At 44.0% G+C, this 25907-nt stretch overlaps 1 protein-coding gene across 1 annotated transcript; it reads left to right on the top strand.

Annotated features, from left to right (window-relative positions):
* Window positions 1-311: 311 nt before the first annotated feature.
* On the top strand, window positions 312-24664 carry LOC119652426 (phosphoglucomutase-2). The gene is made up of 9 exons (XM_038056549.1): window positions 312-438; window positions 8469-8665; window positions 9013-9275; window positions 15382-15627; window positions 15690-16100; window positions 16311-16519; window positions 23504-23811; window positions 23983-24209; window positions 24280-24664. The coding sequence occupies exons 2-9, from the start codon at window positions 8600-8602 to the stop codon at window positions 24380-24382; spliced, it is 1833 nt and encodes a 610-aa protein (XP_037912477.1). The 5' UTR covers window positions 312-438; window positions 8469-8599; the 3' UTR covers window positions 24383-24664.
* Window positions 24665-25907: the final 1243 nt, after the last annotated feature.

The following is a 25907-nucleotide window of genomic DNA, read 5'->3' on the forward strand; positions in this document are numbered from 1 at the left end:
GAATGTACTGTATAAACTACCATTGGCAGTTTTGTGAGTAAAATCTATTTCATAAAAACAAAAGATAAACGATTTCGTCCAAAGCAGAGGCAACTCATCAGCTGAAAATTTCCATCATGGGTCGACCAAAGCAAAGTACCTATACAAATCAGTCCGAAGATATTGTAATTCCTCTTTTTAGAGACTCCAAAGCACAACGGAGTGGGCCGTTCTAAGCTTCAATCAGAAGTTCCTTAGGAATCTCAAACTGTAAATTGTCGACTCTACGGTAGTGCCATCTGTGAGTTCAAATGAAAACATCTAGTTGATGATTTCAACCAAAATTAAGAAACATTCTAGATTTCTAGCGAATTGTTTTGAATGTCATCGAATGTCAGTGTCAGTTTTAGGCCGTCTACGGAAAGTGGTGGTGGTAGTGTTGTTGAATTTTAGTAAAATGTGAGTTTAAAAGAGTCCTTTTTCCTATAATTATTTTGAGTAGCTTCTTTTAAGTGTAGTGAGAAGCAAAAAAAAAAATCATGTGTCTTTGTGAACAACGTATTAATCATGGAAATACCCCAAACAATTGCTAATATCTTTATATGGTCAAAAGCCCACGTATTAATGAATTATCAGTAGCCTTACTCCAGACTGTTTTGATTGCGTACTAGATAGCGACGTTAATCTTTTTTTTTATTTTCATATAAACAATTTTGCAAACAACTGGTAGTAATCGCATCGACTGAGACCGGTCAAACAGATGAGGCGCTACCTCAATTTCTCTCAAGTTGAGCGAGAGAATCGCAACAGCTGACAAGTGGACATATCTAGAAGAGAGAACCTCATCTCCACTAGGAAAAATGAGCACGCTATGGCTGATATGGCTTGATTTTGTTTTCCAATAATTCACATTTCTAAGCGTAATCAGATATATTAAGTCTAATTTGGCTTAACTATGTTAACTTTATTTCAATGGGCGACTAGTACAACTTGACCATGTCCGCAATTTTGTTTAGGCCGTTTTTACGATGCGCACAATGAAGTGTCACTAAATGGAAACAATGTATTAAATGACATCCACATATCATTTACGATTATCGTAAGAACATACGTGGTAGCCGCTCGAAAATTAGAAAAATAAAGTTTTGGCTATTTCGACTTGCTAACTTCCAAGCGGACTGTAAAAACAGAATGAATTTCCGAATTGTATTTTTCTTGAATGTTAACGCTGCCGGCGTAGATCTCAGTGAACAGTACAGGGGCAAAAACCCAATCACATCGCGCCCAAAGGGAAACAGATGCTAATACGGTGCTCTGAATTTTAAACACTAGATCCATGTCAAGGTTACAGCGGCCAGGTAGGGAAGGAAGCATTTCCGATCTATGCGTCTGAATCAGTGGCGTCGTCAATGGACGGGTTCCGCGCTCTGGAAGACTTTCCGGCAAATGACCATCAATATGGCGCGTTCGAAATGGTTGACGTTATCCCCTGACACTCTCCCTGCGTGTGAAATGTCGTAAAGGTGAACATTAGGAAATTTGTCACAGCTCTCAGAATAAGCAGACCTGCGCTGGACGACACTTCGAGAGGTAGTAGCACTGCAGTTGATACTATGGAGCTTCTGTGCCCTGAAGAACAGAATATTATTGATTTCGCCGTTTGGCAGACGATACGCACTACAATGACAAGATACGACTCAGCTTAAAGATATTTTCGCAGCATCATCATCAACGGCGCAACAACCGGTATCCGGTCTAGGTCTGCCTTAATAAAGAACTCCAGACATCCCGGTTTGGCGCCACCAATTCAATATCCCTAAAAACAGGATGGCGTCCTAGCCTACGTCATCGTTCCATCTCAGGCAGGGTCTGCCTCACCTTCTTTTTGTGCCATAGATATTGCCCTTATAGACTTTTTGGGCTGGATCATTTTCATTCATCCCGACTAAGTGATCCGCCCACCGTAATCTATTGAGCCGGATTTTATGCACAACTTGACGATCATTATTATTATTATTTTATTAAGGGAAATTCGTACCGCGATCTTAAAGAACTATTGTGTTCCTTTTACTGGGTATAGTGTACCTATTGATCATAGTGTCTCAAGTAGGCCTATAACCGTCAAGAACTTTAGTATGTTCCCTACTTCCATGACGGTCATGGTATTGCTCATAGATTCCGTCGTTATGTAGAATACGGAACCGTCCATCCTCATGTAGGTGGCCAAGAATTCTTCGGAGGATTTTTCTCTCGAACGCGATCAAGAGTTCGCAATTTTCCTTGCTAAGAACGCTCTGAGGAATACATGAGGGCTAGCAAGATCATTGTCTTGCACAGTAAGAGCTTTGTCCCTATGATGAGACGTTTCGAGTGCAACAGTTTTTGTAAGCTGAAATAGGCTTTGTTGGTAGCCAACCAACGTGAGCGTATTTCATTGACGTAGCTCTTATCGGTTGAGATATTCGACCCTAGATAGGAGAAATTACCAACGGTCTCAAAGTTTTAGTCTCCTATCTTTATTCTTCCCGTTTAATCTGTGCGGTTTGATGTCGTTGGTTGGTTGATTAGAACCGCTTTTAAGTTTTGAACGTAAGCATCATCAGTGGGAGTCCTTCTTGCTATTTATTATTGCTTCTCACTTTTCATTAGAAATCTTTTCTTTATTCAATAAATTCACTGCATTTAGGATATTAAAGCCTTTTTCCCTCAGGTCTTCTACAATGCCCTCTTTTAAACACGTTGGGTGGAATTCCCTAGCCATAACCCTGAGAGGCCTATTCTTACGTGTACCATTGGATTTTTTCGTGTCCAGCATTTTTGCCTGTGCCTACCCAGTGTACTTTCCACAAATTATTGTTTAGAGCACTTATTGAGTATTCCTTTATCATGGATGCTGATAGTATGTTTTAAAAGCTCGTTTGCTCATCGATTTTGCTGGTATAAGATGCCGGTGGAAGTTTCATTTTGAATTTCGTTGCGTTTTTTGCTTTATCGATTTCCACAGAATTTTGTCTAATAATTTCCGATGGATTGTGCCGTTTTCCTTTTGCGGTTCTCTGCACCACACTGATTCCAGTCACCCCTTGGGGTACACTAAGTACTCGAAGAGAGCGATCGTACTGAAGTCTATAAAGGACTTATTAGAAGTGCTTGCTGCCACGAAGCCTCACTGGAGGTTACCCATGTGCTCTAGAAGAGGGGAGTTTCATGCTAATTGCGCCCATATAGCTGGCAGAGCTCATTGTGAGGTGTACAATTCGGGGGCCGTGTCCTATAGTTTCGGCAGAGGAGTTAGGTTGGCCTCCCATCACTGGTATGAATGCCGAGCCTGAGCGTAGTATAAATCTGTACCGCTGTGTTAGTCACGTTTGGGCTCTTGTTATGGTCTTCGATTCAATCCGTTTCCGAAGAGCACCATGGAATTATGCTTACATGGCACCTATTCACGTTAATCCCCAGGACCTTCATACTCTTCTTTTCTTGGATGCTCTTCTTGTTCGTAAGTTCCAGCCAGTTCTTCTTCATCTGTCGGGTATCCTATTGGCCCATTTACATTTGACCTGCGGCACTTCGCTGGGAGTAAACTAGCCTGAGATGTCTTGAGGATTTCGTTTTCCTGCTAAAGTTTGTAATGCAAGTTTCTCTAGTTTGTTAAACTTTTGAGCTCATAGTTTCAGCAACTCTTATATCAGAACGAGTCTAGTGATAGGTGGAATACGCGGCTCGTCAGTAACTTAGACCCGTGATTTAAGCGAAAGCATGGTGAGATTAGTTACTTTCTCACCCAGCTTCTAAGTGGGCATGAACGTTTTTAGTTTGGGAAGGCACGACCCCTTGACAGTGTGTTCTGCAATGAAATGGTGGACGATGGCAATTACATTTTTTCCTTGTAGATGGTGGAATGGGGCTCGTTAGCAATTTTATGTATATATAGGAAAACTCTATTTGAATATCAAAGGATTTTGAGGAGCCGATCTAATGGCATTTGCTGACATTTAGTGTCAGCTCGTTAAGCAAGCACCATCGCAGTAGAGTATCTAGGCTGGATTGTAGGAGAGCACACTCTAGCAGACACTAAACAGAGGGAGGATCAGTAATAAAAACAAGTCGCAATATTATCAAACATCAGCATCCACACTTTTCCAAGTGTGCCATTTTTTTGAACAGGCAAGCAGACTTCCTTTGATTTGCCCGAAACACCGACACTATCGGATCGCTAGCAGGCGCTTGCAAACCTACGCAAACCAAACAAAACACCCTATTCATACGCCTGCATTTACGAGCGTTTGTTGAGGTCTGGCAAATACGTGGGTCCGGCATCAAAGTTTTGTGTTCAGTTTATGTGAGAAGGTTTCTATAGATTTTTCGATCCGTACATAGCTAAAAATTCAAAATATTCCTTAATATATTTCGAAATTCGAAGACATATATATTCAAGACATCATTATTACGCTCATCGTAAACAAACAGATTTTGCCCCTTTGATCGTCTGCATCTGAATATTTCCATTTTACTTTGCGCGCAAAACAATCCATACATATGTGTATATGTAAGTAAATTGAATACCATTGTTAAGAGCTTTCCGATTCGTTGGGGGATAGATAATATATGCAAGGCCCACCATGATTTTTTTCAGAGTTTTCGATTGGGTAGTTTTTAAGAATGGGCCCTTGGGGTAGCCGATCCTTTTCGAATCTCCTCCCTCTTGGAATTAATTCTTGCTTCGAAAAGCGCTAATCAAGACCTTTCATTTGATACCCAACATGACTAAATTCGGTGAAGCAAAATTTTACACTCCCTTTTTGTATGTATGAGAATCCATCCTTAATCTCAACGTCTGGACATTCACAGCTCTCATATTCTCATCAAATTTCGTGTTAATCGGTATCTGAGAAAAATGTGTGTGATAGACAGACAGACAGACGTCCGATAAATGTTTGGACGACTGTGAAGCCAAAGAAGCAGGTAAAGAGAAGGAAGTCCCGTCCGAATGCAATTGTCTTTGAAAACAGAAATGATCTCTCTTACGCTGAAATTCTGCCGATGGTCAAGGCAGATCCGGCGCTACGTGGCCTGGAAGATAATGTCACACGGATCAGAAGAATGCAGAAGGGAGAACTACTCCTGGAGTTTCGGACGACGCAAGACGAACGGACGCTTGATTGGTAGATCCTTAGTCGAGGAAGTTAACGTGAGGCAGCTAACCCACGAGATAACTGTCGAGTGCAGGGACTTTGACGAGATCACGATGAGGGAGGACATTTGGGTTGGGTTGGGTGGACATAAAGAGGATTGTCCCTCTTGCATTTACCTCAGCGTCACGGATCATTTTCTCGAGGGCCAAGTTAGAGAGGACGCATGATAGGGCATCCCCTTGTCGTAGGCCGTTGTTGATGTCGAATGGTCTTGAGAGTGATCCTGCTGCTTTTATCTGGCCTCGCACATTGGTCAGGGTCAGCCTAGTCAGTCTTATAAGTTTCGTCGGGATAACGAATTTTCTCATGGCCTTGTACAGTTTTACCCTGGCTATGCTATCATAGGCGGCTTTGAAGTCGATGAAAAGATGGTGCAACTGGTCTCCATATTCCAACAGATTTTCCATCGCTTGCCGCAGAGAGAAAATCTGATCTGTTGCTGATTTGCCTGGAGTTAAGCCTCCTCCTGGTAAGGGCCAATGATGTTCTGGGCGTGTGGGGCTATCCGACCTAGCAAGATAAAGGAGAATATCTTATAGATGGTACTCAGCAACGTGATACCTCTATAATTGCTGCACTGTGTGATATCTCCCTTTTTATGTATGAGACAGATAATGCTTCATTGCCAATCGTCTGGCATTGATTCGCTGGCCAATACCTTGACTACAAGTTGATGAACCACTTGGTGTAATTGGTCGCCTCCATATTTAACCAATTCGGCTGTAATTCGATCGGATCCTGGCGACTTATGATTTTTAAGCCGATGAATTGCACGGACTGTTTCTCCTAAACTTGGTGGTGGCACTATTTGTCCATCGTCTTCAGTTGGCGGGACCTTCAACTCGGTTGTTCAGTAGCTCATCAAAGTACTCAACCTATCGCTCCAATATGCCCATTCTGTCGGAAATCAGATTTCCCTCTTTGTCTCGGCAGGATGAACATCGAGGTGTATAATGCTTCATCCTGCTGTCTTGTTGGTAAAACTATGTTGTGGATGGCTTCAGTGTTAACTCTCACCTGATTGTCAGAGGGGATTCTAGGTGGTGTTGTTATTCGAGCTCGGAGCACCATGCCAACGAGATAGTGATCCCAGTCTATATTGGCCCCTCTCTATGTTCTGACATTCATCAAGGCTGAGAGGTGGTGGCGTTCAATCATCTCGTGGTTAATTTAGTTGAAAGTGGTCCCTTCTGGCGAGGCCTTTGTATGTTTGTGTACTGCTTTCCGCTCAAACCAGATACTCGCAACAACCATTTCCTATGACACTGCTAATTGAATAATCCGCAGTCCGTTATCATCTGTAATTTGATGTAAGCTATGGGAGCCAACGTATCGCCTGAATACGGGCTCCGTCCCTACTTCGCTGTTGGAATCCCCAAGTATGATTTTGATATCTTATCTGGGACAGGCCTCGGGGGTTCGTTCCACTGCCTCGTAGAAGGTATCCTCCGACTCTGCAGTGTTCTCTGTAGGGGCGTGAACGTTAGTGAGGCTCATATTTCTAAATTTACCTCGCAAGCGCAGAGGGCGTAGCCGTTCGCTTATGTTTTCAAAGCCGATAACAGCAGGTTTAATTTTTTGGCTGACTAAGAAACCTACTTCGAGGACATGGTTCACTGGATGGCCGCTATAATGTATGGTGTAGCGACTTTTCTCTAGAAAACAGGTCCGCGTCTAACGCATCTCCTGTAACGCTGTTATATCAGCCCTATATTGGAGCAGGGTTTCCACTAGCTGCTTGGCAACTCCATTTCTATACAGGGAGCGGACGTTCCATGAGAAAATGCGCAAATCGTTGTTCTTTTGTCGTTGCCGGTTTCGTCGTTGTATTATTCATCCAGTCCGAGGCTCCTGTTGTGGTTTCGTAACTTCGGTTTTCAATGTAGGGTTGTCAGCCCTACCCAACCCCCAACTTAGAGGACCAGTTGGTACAATTTGTCCTGTTTTTAAGCGCATGAGACTCGCCTTCTTCCTTCTCCGTCTTCAGTTTTTCATTAAGAAAGAGCTCCCAGCGGTCACCACGTGGAGGTCGAGATAGGATTTGAAGTAGAGATGTTGGTGTTGGTTCAGCGGGCGTTTCCCAGGTTTTATGCTCCATCGTGGGTACCAATCCCCGTTTCGCCCTGGGACCTATACTATCCTTTGACCCTTTTGCAAACAAAATCTTAAAAAGCACTTGATCAGGACTGGATCAAGCGCTGGCATAAGAGCGTCTGAATTGGTAGGCATTACTTTGAAAGGGATACTATCGATTTTGATGAATGATCTTGTTCTTTAAATTTTCAAATTGAGTAATGAAATGTATTTTCTTTATATTTTACCGCGTTTCAAAAATTACAAAATAATGAATCTATGTTCTGTGCTCGAATCTGAATAAATGTTTATGATAAAACGTATGTTATCCACTGCCAGTGTCTGTTAGGAGTTATTTAATGAGTAAACGGAGTGGTAAGAGTGGGAATATTACACTGTGTATTGATAATATTTGTTCCTTTTTAGGTGTGGAGTTTATCGAGTAATTAAATGTTTGACTTCTGCCATCGTGTTTACGCTCTCGTATTTAATTGTCCAATAACACAATGCCAATATGCATTGCTAAGGAACTACGACTCTATATGGTTTATTTATGAAACATATCAATCTAAATCAACTACTACGGTTTTGTAAACTTCATAGATAACATTTTTCCTTGGCTACCTCGTTTGTAATAATTTCGACATAATATGGACCTGAAAATATCGGCTTGGGTTCTTATCTTGTTTCTATGGAGCAAGCAATTCCAGGGACAGGTGCAAGTAAATTTGACCATCAGCTTTTTCAGGAGAAAACCCTCTTCCTTTGATATTTCACGGAACCCTAGCTGAACCAAGTACTCCACACTGCCTGGATTATGGATTTCATGTAACATGACTACATTAATCAGCATCTTCCGATTGTTTGAGTACGAATGCTAAAATTAATCATTCGACTAGCTCTCACTGATTACGTTAATACGCGCGATTTTTTCCTACCCAGCTATCTCCATTCGAGGAATCTGTAATTCTCATGTAAAAGTAATCAAACAATTCGCGGGGAGTGAATGGTGATCCCTTATCGCGGACCCGTGACTTTGTGACGTTAAAATTAATAATTGTAAAGTTTGATGCCAAGCAGAACTGAAAATTTCCCGCATCTCAAATTTAGCGATAGCGCGATAAGCACAGTTCGTCGATATGCGGGCGCTGAGGCTCGCGATATATTTAATTTGTTAGTGATAAGTGAGCGAAGTGATAGTCATAAATTTCTCTATTTTAGATTTGTTTTTTGTGCGGCGGCTGGTTCGTTATTGAGATACTCCTATCGTAGAAAGGCTGGGAAAGCATTCGTGATTGCGTAGTGGAGGTGCACACATCAATTAGGAAGGAAGCAACAGATCAATTAACGCGATGGAGTACAACAGCAACAATGAAGTGCTGAATGAAAAAATTCGACAGTGGCTGGAGTGGGACAGGGTAGGTATCGTGTTGATCTTAATTAATTTACTCGTCCATTCATTCCGCTTGTGACGTGGTTGAAACAACATAAATTGGGTTCCTGTTCAGCTTTTGTTATTTATAGTGACATTCTATTTTCATGTTTTTATTAGATGTAGAATGAATCAGCGAATTCTTGGAAAATATTCTCGAATACAAAACTAATGGATTGAAAATAACTGAAAATAAGGATATATCACATACTCATGTCACTCATTGTTTGTTTTCAATAATACTCAATAGATAGTCAGTCCATTATGCGATACCTTCTATTACTCTAGAAACAAAACCTTAAAAAGGACTCATCTCTTATCCTTTTTTTCCAGAACGAAACGACCTCAAACGAAATTAAAAGTCTATGCGAAAGTGAACAATGGGAGGTCCTAGACAAACGATTATGCACGAGGTTGGCATTTGGAACAGCTGGTCTGCGAGGACCAATGCAAGCAGGATTCAATTCGATGAATGATTTAGTTGTTGTTCAAACAGCCCAAGGACTATGTAAATATATTTTAAAATGCTTCCCAGATGAAACTGATCGTAAACGTGGTATTGTTCTGGGGTACGACGGGAGATACAACAGTAAACGGTAAGTGATATAGGCTCAGATGCATCACAAAAATATTTCTTAGTCTTTCTACTATAATAATAAGAATCGTTGTCGTCTGAGGGGCCTAAAACCCCGGCCCGAGATTATTACTCTGATTTAACTCACAGCTGAGTCGACTGGTATCCGACGTCAAAGTACGATACAAATTCCATTGCCACTAGTGAGATTTGAACCTCGACCTTCCGTACGAGAACCTTGTGCTCTAACCTCTTAGCTATCCGGACACATACAGTCTTTCTACTGGTGCCTTTTAAAGTTTTGTGTTAAACAAAACCTTATTAAAATCAATTCATTGTCTGTCTGTCACACGCAATTTTCTCCAAAACGGCTAAACTGATTCGAACGAAATTTGGTGGACAGATAGGAACTATGAAATCCCACGCATACATCAATTTAGGTGGAGTTTAAAGGGGGGCTCCCCATACATGCAAAGGGCAGATTTTAAAATTGTTTACTTCGGACTAGTCCTCCCGCTCTCCTGGCTTTGGGAGCCCTCAAGTCAGGGAATTCCTTTCACCAATGGGAGGGGAGGGGAAGAAGGGAGTTGTTAGTTCAGGGAACCCCTTACTGTCCGGTCCCTCCGCCGGTCGAGTTGAATCTTCTTCGTAATAAGAACAGCCCGAACATAATGCGCAATGCGATTTCAGCTGCCAGTGCTCTTCAGCATCTCTCTGGCAATGTTGTCTGGAGAGCTTCCCTGTGTTCCATAAAGCTGCTGACAAAAGTCGTCCCACCTCTCGCAAGAGGAAAAGGTGTGTTTAACGTCGTCTGCCACTCCATTGCAGAGCACACAATCAGGAGATCGCGCCTTCCCGGTCCTGTGTAGCCGATGCGATAAGCAGACGCCACTCGTAAAACTTTCCGCCTTTGCACTTGAGCAAGGCGTTTACGATGCACCTCCTTGTCAAGAGCAGAACCGAATGCGTTGCTCCCATAAGGAGATGCCTCCTAGTTGATATAGGGCCTCCGACATTCGCCATTAGCCGACTCAAGGCCGCAACTCCAGCTGCAGCTCTATCCGCTGCCGCTTTGATTTGCTCGAAGAAGCTCATCTTCGAGTCGAGCATTAAACTAAGGTATTTAACCGCTGGTTTTGACTCTATAACCAACTCGCCGATCGATGTGGGACGCAGGGTCGGGATTCTCCTTCTGGTCACGATTACTTCGGTTTTTTCAGCGTAAGGTTGAAACCGTGAGCAGTTATCCATCCGCTTATCCGTCGCATCATATGCTAAGTTTGCTTTGCGCCTGTTCAACAGTTCGTCCGGCAACAAGTGCCGCAATGTCATCTGCATAACCGACCAGGCGCGACTCTTCGGGCATATCGAATCACAGCAGACTATCGTAGGAAGCGTTCCAGAGGTCCGGCCCCAGGATGGATCCCTGCGCTACTGCCGATGTGATTTCCATCCTCCTTTGGCCCTCTAGCGTCTCATAGAGCAGGGAGCGGTCGTTCGGATAATCCCTCAATATCCGCAAGAAATCGTTTGGCTCGTGAAATGAGTTTTCTAGTGTGTCTGTTCATCTTACGGAATTGAAGGCATTTCTGACATCAAGCGTTATGAAGAGCACTATTCGTCGAGATCGGCGGCTGTGTGCCTCGGCTCGATGAACCGCATCTACGACCTCCATAACAGCATGCACTGTAGATCTCCCTGTTTTGAACTCGAACTGCCTTGCGGATAAGTCACCGGCAGCGCGGATCGCTTCAGCGAGTCTACTCCTGATGAGCTTCTCGAGCACTTTTCCAGCCGTGTCAAGCATACATAGCGGACGGTATGCAGATGGGAGCTCCGGGTCTCCTTTACCCTTAGTGATCAACACGAGTCTGGCCCCTTTCCAGCGACAAGGAAAAATGCCCTTCTTCTAGCAAGCGTTGAACAGTTCAAGCAGCAATTCTGGCCGTTGGCGGAACAGGGTGTCTGGGGAACAATGTACAGAGTATCTGGGGAACAATGTCCGCACAATGTGGTCCATCTGGTCGATACTTAGTATGCAGGGCCTCCGCAGAGTCTCGATTTTCCGGGTGACAAGCTTATAGTCAAGTCCCTACGGGTCCTCATTCATCTCGTTAACAAGGTTCTGCCAGCCACGAGCTTTGCTTTTATTTATAGCGCTGTGGAGTCTCCTTTTTGCTGATCTATACTGTGCCTTTATGGCACATGCCTCCACGTTGGCGTGCAAACGTTGTGCCAAACGACGGAGCTTATGACACTCCCTCCGTAGGTCGGCAATTTCTGCCGTCCACCAGTACATAGAAGGTTTGGCGCGCCTGGGGCCCTTCCGGGGCATGGAAGTCTCACACGCCGTCGTTATCAGGTTCATCACTGAATTTACGACGGTGTCAGCTGCGACACTACCACCCCCGCAGCGCCCTCCAGTGTGGCCCTGCCTGCTCCGAGGGCTTCGACGCCCCTTCGATGCCCCATTCAAGAGCCCTGGCATTAAAATCGCCGCCTACCAGGATTCGTCCCTTCGTGCTCGAAACGGCGTCCTCCAGAGCATCAAGCCGTCGTCGAAAGTCCGGCATCGTCTCGTTCGGCGTCAGGTAAACGCTAAAAAACGTTATCCCTAAACACCGGATCCAGACAAACCCGTTCCCCCGGCCTTCGACAAGAACACGAAGTTGAACGTCGTCCCGAACCCAGATGGCACCGGTGCCCGATAAGTCGAAATAATATTATTAAACTCAGAGTGTGAAGCTTATGGGGTTGACTGTTATCAATACAACCGTTTCCATCAAATGATTTATTTAAATCGCTTTCTAAAAAATAGAGAGCAATAGAATTTTTAGCTATGTGACACGGAACTGTCATGCACTTGTCGCTACTCAGATCTTCTTTTTCTTCAGCCTTTGTCCCATTCACAAGCGGGGTCGGTTTCGCAATTTTTTATTCTATCAAATGTCTGATCTGGATGTAATCGGGAGGCTTTTAAATCCCTATCCAGCATATCAAGCCACCATTGTTTCGGCCGGCCTTTTGATCGTTTACCATTGACTTCAATGTTCACACCAATATTGGCAAATAAATTCTCGTTAGCGCGAATTTCGTGACCATACCATCGAAAACACCTCAATCGCAGTTTTTCCACGATTGGTTCAACCCCATATCGATCGCGGATATCTTCAAAACGTGTCACGCCACTAGTCCAAAGCAACATCTTCGTCTCCATCACCGCAAGACGCCGTTAATTGTCTTTTATATTCGGCTAACACTCAAAACTTGGCCTAGACCGGATACCGGTTGTTGCGCCGCTGATGATGATGAACACTCAGAACTATAGAGAGCGGTAGAGGGGCGACATTGCGGTAAATTTAAGATTTGAGATGTTCGCTGATACGTCGATCACAAAGTTGTGTTGTGGAACACCACTTCATCCACATAGGAAACCACAAAACCTTTAATACCTGAAGCGTCATACTTCCGGTCTCCCGACTTGTCTTAGAGATTTTGTAAAAAACTAAACCGCATTAAAATCTGTTTTTTCCCGAAGATGGAAATCTTCAAAAGACGCTAGTATATATATGTTCACAATTTATTCTGCACTCGTGTTCACACTCGTATTCCTCACTCGTTCCTTCTACCCGCCAACATTTTCCTGTCAAAGCTCCTTATGGATGGTTGCGATAAACTTTTCGACTGCGATTTGTGTGAAGTGATTCCTAATTGTACCTCCTGATGCGGCTCTTTGAACCGGAAACCTCAAGCATTGAAATAAGGAATATTCTGCCTCCTCTGAAATGTTTGGACACATTGGGGCTCGTTGGGCGTTGCTCTCCGAATAGGTAGGTAGGTAGGTATCAGCGGCTGCTTTGGGGAGCCCATCTAGCGTTATGGTACGCCGTTTTGATGCCACAAACTCCTAAGACCGCTTCTTCAATGAATAAAAAAACTAATGAATATATCGCGATTATCCTACTTTGCGGACCGTAGAAATATGTTCTGAATAAGTGGTGAATTTCATTGGATAGATTGGCAGCAGATTTTCAATATGCCGTTTCGAGAAAAACACATTTAAAAAGTAGAATATGATTTTTAGGCATAAAATCTTAACTGACAATTAATCTGCTATACCTAGTCCATAAATCTTAGGTTTCTTCAAGAAACACATGTACAGCTTGGCTTCAATTCTTGTCCTTTTAGCGAAGTCATTCAAACGTCATTCGGACCGATAAATATGCGCGTTATTACGGCGATCGACATAAATCAGGCATGTGACTTATTACGTGTTTAACACTATAATTTCTGAACGACTCCGAATATCAAAAAATCACTTTCCATATATTCTACCCTATACCTAGATTCAATTGATGCACACGGGATGACCCCCTTAACCGGAGAGATGGCGTCACTCTGGGGCGTGCCTCTGTTTCCAGCTCTAGTCAAGTGGTTGCTTCCCAGATCCGATTGAATTATCTTGGTACTTAGCATGGATATAATTGAATGCGTAAGATACCCCTCCAATCCAATATTGATCAAGGCTTCGTTGATGCCGTTGGTACTAACGTTATTGAAAGCTCCCTCTATATCCAAGAGGGCAGCTAGGGTATACTGGTCGAACTGCAGTGACCGCTCAACTGTGCCAACTGTGCCCTCGTGGAGGGCGGTTTCTGTGTATTTTGCTTTGAGGTAGGCATGCTGGGACTTAGAGAAAGGCATTCTCTCCAGAATTGCCCTTAAGTGGATGTCCACGAGGCGCTCTACGGTCTTCAGCATGAAAGAAGTGAGGCTGAGTGGTCGAAAGTCCTTTGTGGACCCATGGCTGCGCTTGCCCGCTTTCGGTATGAAACCCACTCGTGCGCGTCCCTAGGACTGTGATACGTATCCTAAGGAGGTATAGCTCCCGTAAATCTCAACAAGTCACGGCCCAACCCTTTCCTGCTGCTTCTGTAGCATGACTGCCATTATGCCGCCTGGGCCCGGAGGTTTATATGCAGAGAAGCTGTTTATAGCCCAAACGGTCTTATCCTCGGTAATTACCGATTTTATAGTTTCGCACGGCTGGGGTGCCCGCAAACCCTCCAAGCAAAGTTCTGACTCCTCCTCGCTGGCGGGAAAGTGCGTCTGAACCTCGCTGGGGGGAAAGTGCGTCTTGAAGGTTTCACCAGAAGATTCCGTCCAGAACCCTCCCACTTTTTATGGCTTTTATGTTCTTTCAACCGAATCTTGCTGAGCGTCTCCGCACAATCCATTTTAACATAACCGGCCCTCTGCGAGACTAGCATAATTTCAGGTATTGCCTTACAATCATTGATTGTGACACAAGCTTGTACCGAGGTCTTTTGTTGAAAGTATGGTTGGCAATTATAATCACCGACCAGGGAATATAGTTCGAATTAATCCTTTTCTCGGAGTTAGGCAAACTTCTCCGGTTAAACGCCGCCGGGTAGTCGCGTATCACTTGCAGTTCAATGGGATGCTTTGAAGGTGGCACAATACGCTCAAAGCCGCTATAATGGCCCAAGACGATCTTTGTTCATCATAAGTCCTGCTACTCGTCCTACTTGGCCTCCGGACAGTTAATCGCGAAGGATCTGCTGGAAGCCCCCCGGAGCGTACGGGGGGAACTTGGGACTCCCCAGCGGCCCTGTATTCGACATTATGCCGAGCCTTAGCACCCCTGGATTGTTGTGCTTGCTTACATGACAATTTTTACTGCATCAGGCTTGACGATGTTCCCAGAATTCTGGGTTGGATACTATCGAGTGAAGATCATGAGCAGGGGCGTGATGATCGAGCTAGAAGTTGGCACCCGGCAAAAATACTGTCCGCGTCGTGGGGCTTGCTGTAAGCGAAGCTGAAGAAGCCATGCATTTGGTTCTTCATTAAAATCCCTTGCATTTTAGCTGTAGGTGGGGTGTTGTAGCGGAGCGAGCAATTTGCGTGACGAACACACTCAGTTGCAAAAGCTCTGGAAAGAGTCGGTCTCGCGTGTTTTGAGAGTGAGTCAATGGGAAGGATTCCGGGAAAGACTTATGGATAGCTCCGCACAATTTCCGAGGATTCAAAATATATGAGAATAATTTAAGAAATAAAATGGTGATTGTTTATATAAAAAGTTAGTATTAATATTCATTCCATAGGTTCGCCGAGTTATCAGCTTGTGTATTCATAAATGCAGGCATTCCTGTTTGGTTGTACAGTCGAATGGTACCAACCCCCTTTGTACCGTTTGGGATTTTACTTAAAAAGACTTTAGCTGGCGTGATGGTCACTGCATCGCACAATCCAAAGGAAGACAACGGCTACAAAGTCTATTGGGAGAATGGCGCACAAATCATCTCACCACATGACAAAATGATCCAAAGTATGATCCTGGATAACTTATGGTAAGAGCTTTCATAATATATTTATTTAGGCATCAAAATAATAGGACGATTTAATATTTCAGCCCAGCAGAATCTTCATGGGATTGCTGTTCCCTACAATCACCACTTTTGAAAGACCCATACGCCGAAGTTTACAAAATATACTATGAAAAGTTACTGGATAACATTCCACAGAAGTTCTTGGAATGCAATGACAGATCGAAGGACTTGCGATTCGTCTACAGCGCAATGCACGGTGTAGGCTATCCTTTTGTTAAACGCGCCTTTGAAATTGGTCGCCTTCAACCGGCGATTCCCGTTGCTGAGCAACAAGAGGCTGATCCCGAGTTCCCCACCGTGAAATTTCCCAATCCTGAAGAAGGAAAATCTGCGTTGGAATTATCCATCAAATTGGCGAATGAAAAAGGAGTTACAGTAATTTTGGCAAACGATCCAGATGCAGATCGATTAGCGCTGGCAGAGAAAAATGAAGAGTAAGTACAGGACCAGCGAATTTAGAAGGAAGTCAACGTGCTAACGACTAGTAGTTCCTCAATGTAACAGTATCATTTTAAAGTTACTATTTATTTTATATCTATAGAGCTATCCAAGCACAGATTTTTCTCATCCATTCAAAAATAGCTAATGCGCATTTACTATTACTTTATCCTTGCTAAATCCAATCGACTCAATTTCATTTGCAGGACAGGAGAATGGAAAGTATTCAGTGGGAATGAAATTGGAGCTTTACTCGGCTGGTGGGCGGTTCAATGTTACAAGGAGAAAAATCCTGGCGATTCTCTCACCGATTGTTATTTATTGGCAAGCACTGTCAGCTCAAAAATACTTGCAGCAGTTGCCAAAATTGAAGGGCTTCATTTCGAAGAAACTCTTACAGGTTTCAAATGGATGGGTAAGTGGCCCTTTAACTTTTCTAATATCTTAGTGTCTATTGACCATCATTTATCATATTATAAATTATTTTCACCTTAAGAGTAATTTATGGTTTAAGGTTGTTTTCCCAAGACGACGCATTCCACTTTTAAAATAACATATATTTAGTATATTCTACAAAGGACACTTACAAATAAGTTGGTATTCGGGTCGGTTGTCGGTGGTCCTCTCCGTTCGCTGCCTGTCGAAGAAGAAGGGAAGCGTTAGCCATATTCCATTTGAAAGACACATTTAAGGTTGCCCGATGGCGGGAGGTGCATTTACGCACAAAGTGCCGGACTGCCACCTTCGTCAGACTAACGTCTGAGTCTAGGAGTCTGACCCGAAATCGTTTGACACACTACCTTAGACCAGCCCTATATAGTATAGGAGCAAAAGTTCGAAGATTCAGGGAGCCTCAGCTACCCTGACATCTCTCCTATCCATCTACTTCTTTTTCGCCTTAAGAATGTCTTAAGTGTAATGTGTCACTTGGTTCCACGTGCTCTGCGGCATGACCTCAATTATGGTGTCCAGGGACGCAAGATACCCGGTGATGGCCCTCCCACTTTCTGCAGAAGAAAAAGGTGCGGCAGGCATCTTCCACCACATCCTTGCAATAAACTCAGTCATTCGACGGTTATTTCCTGATTGGTAACATTGAAAGTACCCACGTCCGCTGAACAGCTGGGTTAGGTAATGGTCAACCTCACCGTGCTTTCGATTGAATCATGGCCGCATATCTTTTATGAGATGCGCGGTCCATCTACATGTCGATTTTCTTTCCTAAGATTGCTGTCATGTGGAGACAGTGTGGACTCTCTCTTCACAAGCGACAGCTTCCTTATTTCCCCCGCTTTTCTATGGTATATAAGCCTCCGCTTAGCAGCATGGAGAGTGATCGGAATAACTCCCGCTATCATCATTACAGCTGGTTGCGAGACGGTACGGTAGGCGGAGACAACCCCCGGAGCCCTGCGTCTTTGCACTGGCGCTAGGCGCTTACGGTACGTTTCCTTACTGTATTTCAGAACCGTAAAGGAGGACTGAACCGCACTCATCAGCAAGCGAAGTCTGCTGGATAAGAGACCTCCGACATTGGACATCAGCCGGCAAATCGCAAATATTTAGCCACAGCCTTGTCTGCGGTGTTGCGAATCTGCTCATCTTCGTGTCTATCGTAATGCCGCTGGCTTTGTCGACCTAAATAGGAAAGACTCTAGGGGACCCTCTCCTTGCTCAACACAACGACTTATGTTTTCTCCAGAGCTAGGTAGAATCCATGCTCAGTCATCTATCTGTTTGATCGCTTCATTATCACTCCCAGTGTGCGCTGAGCTTGCGATAACCAGTACCGCAACATCATCCGCGTACCCGACGGGATGCGATTCATCAGGCATCTCCAGTCATAGAAGACTATTATATAAGGTGTTGCAAATGTTCGTACCAAGAATAGATCCCTGATCCGCCCCAGATGTTACCTGCATATCGCGGTCTCTTTCCCGGGTCTCGTAGTCACGATCCTATAAATAGTCCCTTAATATCCGCAATAGATAGCTTGGAGTGGAACGATATTCTAATGCTTCAAGCATGTGTCTCCACCTCGCAGAATTGAAGGCGTTTCTTATGTCGCAACGAGCACCATCCGCCAACAGTGGCGACTGTGTGACTCAGACAGTTTTATCGCTTGGACCACCTCCTCAATCGCATTAATTGTGGATCGCTCTGTTCTCAACTCATATTGTGTTGGTGAGTAGTCTCCCACAGCAGGTATTGCGTAAGTCAAACAGCTTCCCCGCGGTGTCCCGGGTTCATCTTTGTCCTTGCTTATCAGCAAAAGTCTAGCAACCTTCCAGCGGGAATGAAAAACACTCGCTTTCAAACATGCGTTGAATGCGTAGAGTAGCAAGTTCGGCTTGTATTTAGGAGTACATACGAGTTTTAATATTTCGCTGAATGCCATTCGGTCCTGTTTTGTCCTCATGGCCAGGACCGCCGCCTCTAGTTCCTTTGCAGTGAAGACTGGGTATTCCGCAGTACTCACTCCTTCATTGACATTGTTAGTTCGAATGAGGTGAATGGGTAATAGGGCCTGCATGATTTCTTCTACCTTCGCTGCTTCCACAGAACAGGGTGACCGATGGGCATCGAGTTTTTTGGTAACATATATAGATCCCATGGCTCTCTGTTTACGCCGTTGATTAGCTCCTGTTAGCAGCGTTCCTCCTGCTTACTGATTTCGTGGCGGAGTTCCTCTTTCCCACTGTTATACTCTGTGGATCTGAGCGTCCCCTCGTCTTCGCCTCTTGTGCGCTGAGCAATGCGCTGAAGTCTGAAGCAGTATCTTTGTAGTTGTAGAACATTGGGAAGCACTGTTCGTCACTTTGAAGGAAATGTACTGATGATGACTGACTATAAATTCTTTCAGTACCTTCCATGGTTGGACCACTGACTCGAAGAACTCGGTAACAAAAGTTACGTCAGAAGTAGTGCTCTCGCAACCAGGGCGTCGGAATGCCGAAGTGTTACTGGTATTTAGGGCAATAAGTCCTGTCCTGGCGGTCATTTCTAAAATCGGCACAACGAACCCAAACGAAGCTGTTTCTTCGACCATGGGGCCGCACATGCAAGTTAACCGTTTCTGTTTCCCAGATGGCAGCAGTGCCAGGTATTTCGGGGGGCTATCCTTCCATTTTGGACCTGTCAGTTTGAGTTTCTGCGCCATTTTGTGCTCTTTGATTTCAGAGATTACCGTCTGATGATCACTGTGGGTGAATTCTTCGCTAACCCACCAGCTCATCTTAGGGAGAAAAGAAAAGCTGGCCAAAATGATGTCAACGATCGAACCCACAACGGGCTTACGATATGTCTTTGCTTCACCGTTATTTGCAATTCCTGATTCCAAAGTCGCAAGCGTTTCCAGTAGCATACCACCTCTGACGTTAGTCCTTTTGCTACCCATTCTGTTGCCCACTCGTTAAGGTCACCGTCAGTATTAAGTGGACCTATTGTGTACTTCTGTCACCATATTGTCTACCATTGTCTGGAATTATTGTCCAACAAGGTTTTGCATAGCAGCTGTAAAAGTTGATGCCGTTTATTTTAGCTTGGATGTAGCTCTCTAATCGCTCTTCGATTTCCAGGAGCGTTTGCTCCCCGCATGCCCACATAGCGGCCTGTTTGTTCTTGCCATGAACCCACGCATTGTTATCTGGTATTTTGTATGATTTGCTGATTAGAACTACGTTCGTTCTCCCGTCTAACACACTACATACTTTACCTGCTGCTATCGCCTTTTTTGCTGCTTCGACTGGAAGACTTATCGACGCTATCTGTGTATCACCGTAAGCCTTCCTAAGTCGTAGCACGTTGCGCTCGCTCACTGATTGTAGTCCTAATTGAGATTGCAAGGCTTCACAGATCTCGGACTTCGTGGCGACTTCATCCAAGTCCTTGCATTCTTTCACCACCAAATCTCTGCTCATTTTTATGGCCGCAGCCTTGGCCAGTGACATTTCGATTTTCTTCCGTAGGCCTTCGTCACCTTTCTGCGTACGTCTGATACGCGTGACATTACCACTTAGTTCAGTCAGGGAGGTATCTGCTTTTACTTTACGCAAGATCTCCGCGTACGTCAGCTCGCTGGTTTTTGTTACGATCAGCGCGCGCGGCCTGGCTATCCTTTGCAACCGTTTCTTACTTTCTACTTTGGTCCAAGCAGCGTCGTCGGTGTGGTTAGCGGCCTTTTCCGGGTGGTCCGATAAATTTCCGTCTCCTGTCTTCCTAGGTTGCGCCGGCATTGGTTTGTCCTTTTTGCGTTTTGCTGTGCATTGGGGTGATTGTTTCTCTTCGTTGGGATCTCTTTGTCGTTTATTGCGCATTGCTGAGATGCCCCTTTCACCTTGGATACCTTCTTTGTCAAAGCTTCTTGTTTTCAGCATAGTTTGTGCTGCTACGGTAACCATCACTTTCCGTTGACTGTTCAGCTGTATACCTCTTCGTGTGCTTTTGCGTCATCTATAGCCTTAAATTACTTCGCCCTAACAGAATGCACCTGGTCTTTGATAGCGTGGTGGACGTTATTTCATTGGCCAACGTACTCCATCAGATTTTGGATTATTGATTGTGTAAACGTGTCAGCCTAATTCACAGAATTGACTCCACCGCTGCTGCTCCTTTGATCCGACATCCGTTTCTCACTCGAATTCGCTGGAGACGATCGCACTATTTTAGCTGTCCGTTTAAAAGGACCATTTAGGTTAAAAATCCTCAAAGGCGACTCCTCACTAGCCGTTTTCCTAATGGAAGGCCCCCGAAATTCTTGGCTTCCTCCACTGTTTGCAGTGAGATAATTTAAAAAAAAAACAAAACAATGGATTCTAATACGGTCTTGCTTTGGCTGGAGATTGAACTCACGTTATCATCAGCATATGCCAGTAGTTGGGTGGACTTAAAGAGGATCGTACCTCTTGCATTTACCTTAGCATCGCGGATCACTTTCTCGAGGGCCAGGTTAAAGAGAACGCATGATAGAGCATCCCCTTGTCGTAGACAGTTCTTGATGTCGAATGGTCTTGAGAGTGATCCTGCTGTTTATCTGGCCTCGCACATTCGTCAGGGTCAACCTAGTTCAGTCTTATCAATTTCGTCGGGATACCGAATTCTGTCATGGCCGTGTACAGTTTTACCTTGACCATGCTTTCATAGGCGGCTTTAAAGTCGATGAAGAAATGATGCAACTCATGTCCATATTGCAACGGTTTTTCCATCACAGAGAGAAAATTTGATCTGTTGTTGATTTACCTGGAGTGAAGCCTCTTTGATGTTTGATGTTTGATGATGATGTTCTGAGCGTATGGGGTTATCCGGCTTAGCAAGATAGAGGAGAATATCTTATAGATGGTACTCAGCAACGTGATACCTCTATAATTGCTGCCCTGTTTGACCACTTGGTGTAATTGGTCGCCTCCATATTTCGGCTGTAATTCCATCGGATCCTGGCGACTTATAATTTTTAAGCCGATGAATTGCACGGTCTGTTTCTTCTATACTTGGTGGTGGCAGTATTTGTCCGTCGTCTTCAGTTGGCGGAACCTCCAACTCGACAATATTCTGGATGTTTAGTAGTTCATCAAAGTACTCATCCCATCGCTCCAATATACCCATTCTGTCGGAAATCAGATTTCCCTCTTTGTCTCGGCAGGATGAGCATCGAGGTGCATAAGGCTTCATCCTGCTGACTTGTTGGTAAAACTTGCGCGCTTGGTGCAGTTGCTCCCTTTACTTTTCGAGTTCACAGACCAGTTGATTCTCCTAGGCTTCCTTCTTCCGTCTGTGAAGTCGCTTCTCCACTCGCCGGAGCTCGTAATAAGTCTCCGAGCGTGCCCGCATCCTTTGAGAATGCAGTATTACTCGGTATGTAGCATTCTTCCGTTCCGTTGCTAGCTTACATTCATTGTCAAACCAGCCGTTCCGACTTTTTTTGCGGCTGGGGCCAAGTATGTTTGTGGCCTTATTTATGATAATCTTCTTCAGGTGATTGGGAAGATCATTTGTTGATGCTTCATCTGCAGGATCTCTGTTGACTGTGGGTATTGCGGCATATGTGTTGCGGAGGACTGTGTTCTGGATGGCTTGAGTGTTAACTTTCACCTGATTGCCAGAGGGGATTCTAGGTGGTGTTGTTATTCGAGCTCGGAGCACCATGCTAATGAGATAGTGATCCGAGTCTATATTGGCCCCCTTTATGTTCTGATATTCATCAAGGCTGAGAGGTGGTGGCGTTCGATCAACACGTGGCCAATTTGGTTAAAAGTGGTCCCGTTTGGAGAAGCTTTCCGCGCAAACCCGGTACTCCCAACAGCCATTTCGTGTGACACTGCTAATTGAATAATTCGCAGTCCGTTATCATTTGTAATTTGATGTAAGCTATGGGAGCCATTGTATCGTCTGAATACGGGCTCCTTCCTTACTTGGCTGTTGAAATCCCCAAGTATGACCTTGATATCATATCTGGGGCAGGCTTCGAGGGTTCGTTCTATTGCCTCGTAGAAGGTATCCTTCTCCGACTCTGCAGTGTCCTCTGTACGGGCGTGAACGTTAATGAGGCTTATATTTCTAAATTTGCTTCGCAAGCGCAGAGTGCCTTTCGCTTATGTTTTCAAGACCGATAAGAGCAGGTTTCATTTTTTGGTTGACTAAGAAACCTACTCCGAGCAAATGGTTTACTAGATGGCCACTATAATATATGGTGTAGTGACTCTTCTCCAGGAAACGGGTCCATCAACCCTATATTGGAACAGGGTTTCCACTAGCTGCTTGACAGCTCCATTTCCGTACAGGGAGCGCACGTTCCATGAGAAAATGTGCAAATCGTTATTCCTTTGTCGTTGCCCTGTTCGTCGTTGTATTATCCGTCCAGCCCAAGGCTCTTGTTGTGGCTTTGTAACTTCGGTTTTCCGTGTAGGGATGTCAGCCCTACTCAACCCGCAATCTGGAGGACCAGTTGGTACAATTTGTCCTGTTTTTAGGCGCGGGAGACTCGCCTTTATCCTTCTTCGTCTGCTTTTCGTTAAGAAAGAGCTCCTAGCGGTCATCGCGAGGAGGTGGAGATAGGGTTTGGTGTTGGTTCAGCAGGTGTTTCCCAGGTTTTATGCTCTACCGTGGGTACAAATCCACGTTTCGTCTTGGAACTTATACTACCCTTTGACCACTATGACCTCACGATTGTATAAAGTGTACTTTTAAGAACGGCGGGGTTGGATATATGGAGGAATATTTTGAATTTTTAGGTATGTGAGAATTAAAAAACGCGCTTAGGAAATTTGTCACACAAAATGAACACAAAATCTTTATATAAAAAGCGTCCACCTTTCGGTATTCCGACTTGGTTAGGTATTTATTTTCTCACCAATGTCACGTTCTTCCCATATATTACTAAAAGTATCTTTTCATCTAATTCCAGGTAATAAAACTGTTGACCTACAAAAGGCTGGGAAGAAGGTTTTGTTCGCTTTCGAAGAGGCTATTGGTTTTATGTTTTCCCCAACCGTTCTAGATAAAGATGGAGTGAGCGCTGCGTGCCATCTTGCCACAATGCGATGCTATGTGAGGCAACATGAGAACATTTCACTTACACAGAAACTGAATAAAATATACGAGACCTATGGATACCATTCAACCATTGTCTCATACTATCTTTGCTATGACCCGGAACTGATCAAACGAATCTTCGAAAGGATACGCTATATCAATGGTGATAAGGAGGAATCGGTATGTATTATGGCGAACTGTATACAACCATAGATTTGGATAAGTAGCCTATCTTCGCTTTGCTCCTTTTAATGTAAAGCTTATTAGATAAGGCTCAGTTAATATATAAACCAACAGTTAAACATGGTGGCCTGGTCTGATTGAATTTTCCTTTTACCCCAACCTATTCAGTACCCCACTTCTGTACTTGACGGGAAATACAAAATATCATCGATCAGGGACTTAACTACAGGCGTAGACACTGCAGTGCCTGACAGAAAGGCAAAACTACCCTCGAGTTCCAGCACGCAAATGATAACATTCCGCTTCGAAAATGGCGTTGTGGTCACCCTTAGAACAAGCGGCACGGAGCCGAAAGTTAAGTATTATGCTGAGATGTGCGCGCAGCCCGAAGAGAAGTAAGCAAACCCATATCTTCATGGTGTCCTTTCAAATGAGAAATCTAATACATCTTTTTATATATTTCAGAAACTGGACGAATCTCCGGGAAATACTTGCAGAAGTAGTTGATGCGGTCGTCGAAGAGTTTCTACAGCCAAAGATCAACAATTTGATACCTCGATCCGACTAGGTGTAGCTCGTGAGACTGTCATGTACTTGTTACCATCATTGTAATTTTAAGATCCTGTGGAAGCTGTCTGTTACCTCAGTTATTCTATTCCATTCTCAATACATGTATTTTATGGCCAGTGTGGCATACATCCTTTTTTAAATTATTAGAAAGAACGTACTTACAGATTTGTAGCCCAAAGTTCTGCGTGATTTTTAAGAATGTGCATGAGGCATTTACACTAACCATGTAAAAAACGACGTCCGCCAATATTTTGCAAAATAAAACCCACTGTAATTCAGATACCCTTGTGCAGAGTCATTGCAGATTCCAGTTCGAGTGAAGCTTTAAATCAAACACGCGCTTTCGGGCACAATTAGACCCTTGGCCTAGATGCCGGAAAAATGGCCGGAGGAAACTTTTCAAAAAGGTCTAAAAGCTCATATCTCCGTTAATATCCAAAATTTCGAGAAAAAGCGCTTAATTCATGATCGCTTGTATAGAGGAGAGCCAGATCTTTCAGAAGGTATATAGTTTGGGGGATCTAGGTGGCGGAAAAATGGCCGGAAAGTAGAAGAAACTCTAAACGCTCAGGGCCTGGGTTCATGGTATATAGGTTGTGGGGCCTAGGTGCCAGGAAAATTTCAGATTTTTGGAGGAATCTGGGGAAAAACTTCAAACGCTTATATCTCCGTTAATATTGAGAATTTCGCAAAAAGGAGCTTAATTTGTGATCACTACTATTGGTAGAGGGTCTGAGCTTCAAAATGGTATATAGGTTGTGGGGTCTAGGTGCCAGGAAAATTTCAGATTTTTCGAGGAATCTGGGGAAAAACTTTAAACGCTTATATCTCCGTTAATATTGAGAATTTCGCAAAAAGGAGCTTAATTTGTGATCACTACTATTGGTAGAGGGTCTGAGCTTCAAAATGGTATATAGGTTGTGGGGTCTAGGTGCCAGGAAAATTTCAGATTTTTCGAGGAATCTGGGGAAAAACTTTAAACGCTTATATCTCCGTTAATATTGAGAATTTCGCAAAAAGGAGCTTAATTTGTGATCACTACTATTGGTAGAGGGTCTGAGCTTCAAAATGGTATATAGGTTGTGGGGTCTAGGTGCCAGGAAAATTTCAGATTTTTCGAGGAATCTGGGGAAAAACTTTAAACGCTTATATCTCCGTTAATATTGAGAATTTCGCAAAAAGGAGCTTAATTTGTGATCACTACTATTGGTAGAGGGTCTGAGCTTCAAAATGGTATATAGGTTGTGGGGTCTAGGTGCCAGGAAAATTTCAGATTTTTCGAGGAATCTGGGGAAAAACTTTAAACGCTTATATCTCCGTTAATATTGAGAATTTCGCAAAAAGGAGCTTAATTTGTGATCACTACTATTGGTAGAGGGTCTGAGCTTCAAAATGGTATATAGGTTGTGGGGTCTAGGTGCCAGGAAAATTTCAGATTTTTCGAGGAATCTGGGGAAAAACTTTAAACGCTTATATCTCCGTTAATATTGAGAATTTCGCAAAAAGGAGCTTAATTTGTGATC

The sequence above is a fragment of the Hermetia illucens genome, chromosome 3 (genome assembly GCF_905115235.1).
Source record: "Hermetia illucens chromosome 3, iHerIll2.2.curated.20191125, whole genome shotgun sequence".
NCBI classification, from domain to species: Eukaryota; Metazoa; Arthropoda; class Insecta; order Diptera; family Stratiomyidae; genus Hermetia; species Hermetia illucens.